Source organism: Lycium barbarum, chromosome 2, assembly GCF_019175385.1.
Source record: "Lycium barbarum isolate Lr01 chromosome 2, ASM1917538v2, whole genome shotgun sequence".
Classification (NCBI taxonomy): Eukaryota; Viridiplantae; Streptophyta; class Magnoliopsida; order Solanales; family Solanaceae; genus Lycium; species Lycium barbarum.
Genome location: NC_083338.1, coordinates 22,568,190 through 22,575,983, shown reverse-complemented (window position 1 = coordinate 22,575,983; position 7,794 = coordinate 22,568,190). Strand labels below are relative to the sequence as shown.

The 7,794-nt window shown below is 36.6% G+C and overlaps 1 protein-coding gene across 1 annotated transcript; it reads left to right on the top strand.

Annotated features, from left to right (window-relative positions):
- The first annotated feature begins 321 nt into the window (after nucleotides 1–321).
- LOC132626351 (uncharacterized) lies at nucleotides 322–4,025 on the top strand. Its single transcript, XM_060341187.1, has 2 exons — nucleotides 322–494; nucleotides 1,378–4,025. The coding sequence occupies exon 2, from the start codon at nucleotides 1,466–1,468 to the stop codon at nucleotides 3,692–3,694; it is 2,229 nt and encodes a 742-aa protein (XP_060197170.1). The 5' UTR covers nucleotides 322–494; nucleotides 1,378–1,465; the 3' UTR covers nucleotides 3,695–4,025.
- The last annotated feature ends 3,769 nt before the right edge of the window (nucleotides 4,026–7,794 follow it).

The following is a 7,794-nucleotide window of genomic DNA, read 5'->3' as shown; positions in this document are numbered from 1 at the left end:
GGGCTTCAGCATAACTTGTGGATATTATGATGCGTAACTTATGTCCCTCTAGGCATAAGTTGGATTTAAAGGACAAAAATTAAAGACCAGCCCATTTAAAGGTTAAAAATTGAAGACCAGCACAAATTAGGGACTAAAGTGCAAACAACCTCATTTCTTTTGCTGGTAGCCACACCATATCCAGGCCCGAGACTAATAGTAGCCACACTATGTCCAGGCCCGAGCCCAATAGTCTAAACACAGCTCAGGCCCAAGCCCAGGACCAAGCCCAAGCCCAAGCCCAAGCCCAATATTTGAGATATATATCCTATAAGCACACAAAACATTATGTGGCATATGAAAACATTCTCTCTCCAATAAGAAGCCTCACCCGTCATTCCCGGAGTAAAGTAGAAGAGTCCTCGACGGTCGCCGGAAGAGAAATTCACGCCAAAAATTCTTTCCCTTTTTGCCCTCTAAACAATCGGCTCTCATCAGATCTCCTTTCAACCATGGTATAAAGAAAAAAACAATAAAACAATTTTAAAAAATCGTTGATTAATTTTTGTTTCGCTTTTCTTTAATTGGATTAACTGTTTTTCAATGATACTTCTGTGATATAATTAATTTGATTAGCTGCATTAAAGACTAGATGATTGATTTCATTTCCTTGTCTACCGAAAAATCAATTTTTATTTTTTCCCTTGAATTTACTTTTTTTTTAAAATAAAATAAAATTGTGTCTTCTGTGTAATTTATGGTATATAGTTCACTAAAAGGAATTGTATTTAAACAATGGGGCTTTATTTTTTTATTTGATTAGCTGTTTTTCAATGTGTTACTTCTATATTCTGTGATATAATTATTTTGACTAGCCACATTTGAGACTAGATGATTGATTTTCTTTATTTACCAAAGTATCAATTTTTAATTTTTTTCTTTAATTTACTTTTTTCATTAATTAGGTCTTTTTGTGTATTTATGGGGTATAAAGTCCCCACTAAGGAACTGTATTTTCAAACAATGGGGGTTTCTTGTTCTTCATTTCTGTTACTGTCTGTTGTTTCTTGTACTTCGATAATCGTATTATTTTGTTGTAGTTATTGTTCCTTTTTCAGAATGATTTGTCGGGATTTTTGTAGTTGGTTGCCGTGATTTCTTAACTTCCGTTATTTCTTTTTCCGAACGGCTTTCTTTTACTTGCCTTGTGCCGAGGGTCTATCGAAAACAACCTCTCTACCTCCCAAGATAGGGTTTAGGTTGCGTTCACCCTCCCCTCCCCAAAATCCACTTGTGGGATTACATTGGGCGCGTTGTTGTTGTATTTATTGAATTGATGATTCGAAAAATATTCTTATGTTTTTCTAAGTAATTTGGGGCATGTTTATTGTGGAACAGGTTGGTTGAATGGATGATGGTTGCTTCTGTTTTTTTATGGTGAAATGGTACATGAGAAGAAGGGGGTAAAAAAGAGGGCTTATGGTAAATGGAGTGCAACAAAGATGATGCTTTGAGGGCTAAAGAAATTGCAGAGAGGAAATTCTTGGCTAAGGACTTTTCGGGGGCGAAAAAGTTTGCTTTAAAGTCCCAGAATCTGAATCCTGGACTTGAAGGCATTAGTCAAATGTTGGCAACACTCGAAGTGCATATTGCTGCTGAGAGCAAAATTAATGGTGAAGGAAATTTTTACGGAATCCTTGGTGTTAGTCCGAAAGCTGATGATGAAGCTATAAGGAAACAGTATAGGAAACTGGCCCTCATGCTTCATCCTGATAAGAACAAGTCCATAGGAGCCGATGCTGCGTTTAAGCATGTTTCAGAAGCGTGGAGCTGCTTGTCGGATAAGAACAGCAAAACAGCGTATGACAGAAGAAATGTGAGTGCATTGCTGCAGAGAGTCCAGGCTGAAAATGTAGATTCTTCTCAACAGAATGGTTTTCACAAATTTGCAAAGAATGCTGCTGCTTCACGAGTGAGGCCTCCAAAGAGTACTAGCAATAAAAAGAGCTGTTCATCTGGAGCGAAGGAGCGTAACACCTTTTGGACTGTTTGCTTTGGGTGCAAGATGCAGTATGAGTATATGCGGATGTACCTCAACCAGAATCTTCTGTGTCCCAATTGTAATGAAGCCTTCTTAGCTGTCGAAACACCAGCACCATCCAATGGCTCAAAGAAGTCAACTCAACAGCAAGAAAACACCTACCACCGGGGGATGAAAACGGATGCACCAACTACAGGAAGAAACAGTTCAAGCGCTCCAAAGTCAGCTGATCGCAATGACTTCCAGTGGAGCCCATTTTCTAAAACTGCTGGCCATGCATCTGCCGTACACGCAGCTAATATGGTACAACAAGCGTATCAGAAAGTAAAACGAGAGCGTCAAGAAGCACAGACGGCGACGAAAAGAGAGGAGGCGTTAAAAAGGAAAAATCATTCGTCCAAACGACCAAGGGAAGCTTTATCAGCTGCACAGTTTAATGCTTCCAAGAGGAAAAAAGGCATCAATGACCCCAGTACAAGTAGTCTCAGTCCAGCTGAAGTTGAACGGGATAATAGTGAAAGGGTTAAGCTGAATGTCGCTAACAAGTTGAGTAATGGAAAGGGGGTATCCTACAATGATGTCAGACATTTACTGATGGAGAAGGCCAAGAAGGAAATATTGAAAAAGCTAAGTGAACGGGGCTCAACTATATTTATGTCTTCGAGGGAGGTTTTAAGCGAGGAATATAAGGAGAAAAAAAATGAAGAAAATCATGGCTCTGAATTTGATGTCAGAGAAGACCATGATGCAGCTCTTGAACAGGCTACAACTGAAACCGAAGTCTTTGCACATAGGTCTAGTTCTGAAACTTTTGACAACTATTTAGATAATGAACCTGCTGGGTGTATGTCGATAGATGTCCCGGATTCAGATTTACACAATTTTGATAGTGATCGAATAGAAAGTTGTTTTGAACCTAACCAGGTCTGGGCTGCATATGATGACAGTGATGGGATGCCTCGACATTATGCTGTGATTCTCAAGGTAGTTTCTTTAAATCCTTTCAAGGCCAGAATTAGTTGGTTAAATTCAGACAACAGTGAAACAGGTTCACTAAAATGCGTTAATTCCGGTGCTCCAAGAACATGGGGATATTTCAGAAGAGGCAGGCACGAAATTAGAACCTCCGTTAACTGCTTCTCACACAAGGTCAGATGGACAAAAGGTCCTGGTGATACAATTCAAATATTTCCTAGAAAGGGGGAAGTTTGGGCTTTATATAGAAACTGGTCTGCAGAATGGAATGAGTTTACGGAGGATGATATGATACACAAATATGATTTGATTGAAGTACTTGAAGATTTTAATGAGGAATGTGTGGTAGTTACTCCTCTCGTCAAAGTTGCTGGCTTCAAGTCGGTGTTCCACAAGCACTTGAACCCCAGGGAAATTAAAAAAATTCCTACGGGAGAAATGTTTCGATTTTCCCATGAGATTTCGTCGTACTTGCTTACAGGAAAAGAAGGCCCAAATGCTCCCAAGGGTTTTCGAGAGTTGGATCCAGCAGCTATGCCTGGAGAATTTCTTGAAGTAATACAAGACGTAGAAGAAATTGAATGCATGGATCCCGAGGAAGACAATACAATTGGTGGTACAGGAGCAAGTTTTAACAATTTGATGGAAGAAACTTACAGCTCAATGGAAGATACGGAAGTTATAATATTAGATTCCTGATATACTAGGATGTTGTTATATAGCCATTCATCAACTTCTTTAAGCAAATGGTTGATGAGAGACGTCTCAATGTAGCTTCCATGAGTTCATTCCCTGTTTAGATTTGACTTTTGCTTGAAGTATCTGCAAAGCACCTATAATTTAAAGTAGCAACTTGTCTACTATTCAAAGGTAGACATAGGATTCTTGATATTTCAAGCTATAAGGGGAAAAAGATTAGGATGTAACTAATATGTGTTAGGATCTTCTTATTTCATGTATAAATGAGATGAGGTTTTTGTATGCTCACATGAGAAGCTGATTTATGGTACTTTTCAAAAGCTTATCTTCAGAGCTCTGGTGCTCATCATTGCTTCATCGTAGATTTGATATTAGTGGTTTTCCTTTCTTCTGTTGTTCCTCTAGTCTGTTGACATTCCTCGGGAATTTTCAGTGGTTGGTTCATTCTTATCACCCTAGGTTTGATGTTAGGGGTTCGCCTTTTGTTTTCTGTTCTTCATTTAGTCTGTCGACATCTCTCTGGTGTTTACACTCTGGTTGCTTTAATTGCATTGTTGCTGTCCTGGGTTTCGGGCATTGTTATGGTGTTTGCAATTCTCCTTCAATTTTTTCCTGGCAGGGGTTGCAGTTGTTTTGCTTTTAATTGCATGGTGTTGGAATTTAAAAGATATTGCAATGGTATTCTCTGTTTGGCATCTATTGAACTTCCCTTTACCTCAAGCAGATGCAAATGAGATCTTACATGCTAACCTACTTTCATGGCATGGTTGGAGCCTGTTCCACCTGCTGTAGGGTAAGGAGTTCTGAAATATGAACTCCCTCTTTCGTACTGTTGAACCAATAAATATATCCAGGTCCGTGCTTATTGAGCAAAGATGGACAAGCTTTTTTTTTAAAAAAAAAAAAAAAAAAAGAGAGAGAGATCTGCAAATGAGAGTTCATTCTTGTATTTACTAGTGTAGTTATACTGATTCATGGCAGCTAATATATATTTCTTATCATTTTATTAAAGCTTATATTTTTCTTTTGACGAGGTAAGAGAATTTTTTCATTTATAGCACCCAGGGAATGCAGAAATTACATTTTTATTAATGTCTAATTCTTGTTTGCCCTTTGTAACTTGGAAGGTGCGAATGCACGTGTTAGATGAGACTGTCAGTTGCATTGTTGATATTGGATGGATGATGAATTAAGTTTTCTAGACAATTTCTGCTGATTCATCATCATATCAAGGCGATATAGGCAATTCCTATAAGCTGGGATTAAGTGTTAATCATGTTATTATGTCTACAAAGGTAATATGTTTTCTAGGTGTCTTTAATCATCTTAGAGATTTATTTACTAGTACAAAATAAAGAGGATCTCTAATATTTTTTATTTTTATTTATATTTTGTGTAGTATTGGATTGAGACGAGATTAAGCTTAAATAGAGGAATATGTTTATGAGGATGAGGATTTATATATCCGACCTGAATTTGAATATAATTGATGTATAGTAATTTATTGTTTGTTGTAGAAATTTATTTGTAATTAGTTCATGTTTTAATCGTAGAAATCAAGTAACTAGTAGTCAAGTCTCTCCTACTTCATATCTGGCAAAATGCTACGATCAAGCAGTTGCCCAAAGTCCACAAACGAAACCTTTAATAGTCCCAAGCTTGATAGTGTTGAAATCGCCAAAGTACTACGATAAAAAAATGACCAAAAGTCGATCACGAAGATCTCAAAGCGCTCCACACTATCCAAAATATGAAAAAACACGTAAAATTAGACTAGAATACACATTTTCATAAATTTTAGGACATCTCGGGACTAAGTCAACCGTTAGCCAACTCAAACCCGCCCTTTGTTTCAATGGTCCGAAATCCAAGATTGATTGCACAGATGCATTACCCATAAGCCGTAGAAATGCAAATCAATAATCAAGTTTCAATCTTGATGTCAATTAATGGGTAAGTTCTCAATTTTTTCTATTTCAAGCTTAGGGTTAAATCTCAACATTCCTCAAATATCATGTTCTTAAAGGTGAAAACATATCCCTGATATTACCATCCAAACTCAATTTGCGAGTATCATATCTAATCATTAATAATCATATCTCCCATCATCACCTAATCATTGGTTCATGAATAAACTTCTCATCTCCACATGGCTAATAATCAATAAAGAATTTAAGCCAAAACATTACCTGAAGCACAAATCGATCCATCAACGCAACATCTGTGCAAAAGAACATCAGCTTACAAGATCCAGAGCTGAGAAAGAGACCAAGAACGCCGGAAAAGCTGAAGAAATCAACAAGTTTTCCCTGATTCAAGCATCAAAGTAGAAATCGCCATGGATAGATCTGAAATCTAGAGGGTTCGAGAATTTAGGGCAAATGAGATCTACTTCCCTTTTCCGCTTTACTTATTTTTTATTGCTTTTTATTTCATTGTAAAGACCATCGTTGTTTGCAATTTATAAAATGACCCCTTCGGGGTCTTAATTGAAAAAAAAAATATGCCGGCTTCACTGCTTTTTATTTTCATCTCTCTTCCAATCTAATACTATTCACACAATAGGTTTAGTAATTACAACTCCTAATGGGCTTTTGCAATGAGATTCACAAGTAAAAGTTGGGCTTGGCCCCTTGATTTCCTATTAAACAATATAACAAGCTCACATAATTACCCGCTTCGATTCGAAACAAGTTAAAATTAGTAAACTACAAATACGGAAGTAATTCTAAACTCTTGAAAACAAAAATCAGGTCATTACATTCTCCCCCATCTAAAAACTTGTTAGTCATCGAATGAAGTTAGGAGTACGATCAAGAAGCAAACACTGACATCAACAAGTTCTAGCACCGCATTCGAGTCTTCACCACATACAAACTCAACAGACATTAGGTAAACCTTAAAATGGCCTCAAAATTCCACTAAGTCCTAAGTTTTTCAAAAATTTTATGCATAGTTTCCTTTGTAAATTGGATTATCGCCAAATATCAAAGAACAAAACAACAACCACAGAAATGGATACCCAGCCAAGATAGAATCTGTTACACCCCGTACTTTTATACGTTAAGCGTCTTCGTTAGTTGGTGGTTATAGATTTGGAGAGAGAAATTATCATCGAGGTTTTATAAGGTTAGACGTCTTCATATTGAGTATACGAATGTTTAAGTTCATTGGCATATGTTGGAAGGATGAGGGGATAAACAAATCAAAGAGAATACTTTTCGTTGAAGTTTTGTTTTGGGAAGTGGAAATGTGTTGGAATACGGTCCGTACTTCATTAGACAGGGGTGATTTTTGGTTGGAAATATACGGCCTAAAAATACTGGCTGTATATATATATATATATATATATATTTCGTATACTCCTCATTTTATCTCATTTTATTCATTCCCCTGACCTATAACCTTCTAGAAAACCCTCTCCAGCATATCTAATCAATTCCTAAGTGAAATTAAGGATCAAAAGAGAAGATCAAGTGCCTAAAGTTTTCAAAGTGTTGAATCTTGTTTCTCCTTCTTGTAGAAGCTCTAGAGGATACTTCAAGGTGAAGTAATCTTAGAATTGAAGTGTTCTTGAGTCCTTTAGGTAATATTCCATCTTAATTCCATGATTATGAGTTTATGTGATGGTTATACTGGCTTTGGAGGGAAAGAAGTTGGAGGGAAGGTTCAAATATGAACTTGAGTTTATGTTGAGTTGTAATCTAACTTGAGCCATGTTGTTAATGTATTTTTAAGCTAAAATCTTGTTGTGTGGATAGTAGTTGATGTTGAGATTGTATTGAGGATGTTATACTTGGTAAATTTGGAAGACGAAAAGGTATAGGTGTCGTATACAAAGCGTATATTGGGTTGTTTTGATGAGGGTGAGTAGTGATGTGAAATTAAAGAGACTTATATGAGGTTGTTTTTATGTTGTTGGCTATCAGGTGTGCTGTAGTGACTAAGGAGATTGGAGCACTAGTCCGATAGATTCGTTGTGGGGTTATGTTGACGATTTGAGGTATGTTAAAGCTAACTTTCTTTCTTTTATATATATATATATATATATATATATATATATATATATATATATATATATATATATATATGTATGTATG

Bases quoted from the DNA above. Each gene is read 5' to 3' on its own strand.
- LOC132626351 (XM_060341187.1), top strand. From the start codon at position 1,466: ATGGAGTGCAACAAAGATGATGCTTTGAGGGCTAAAGAAATTGCAGAG.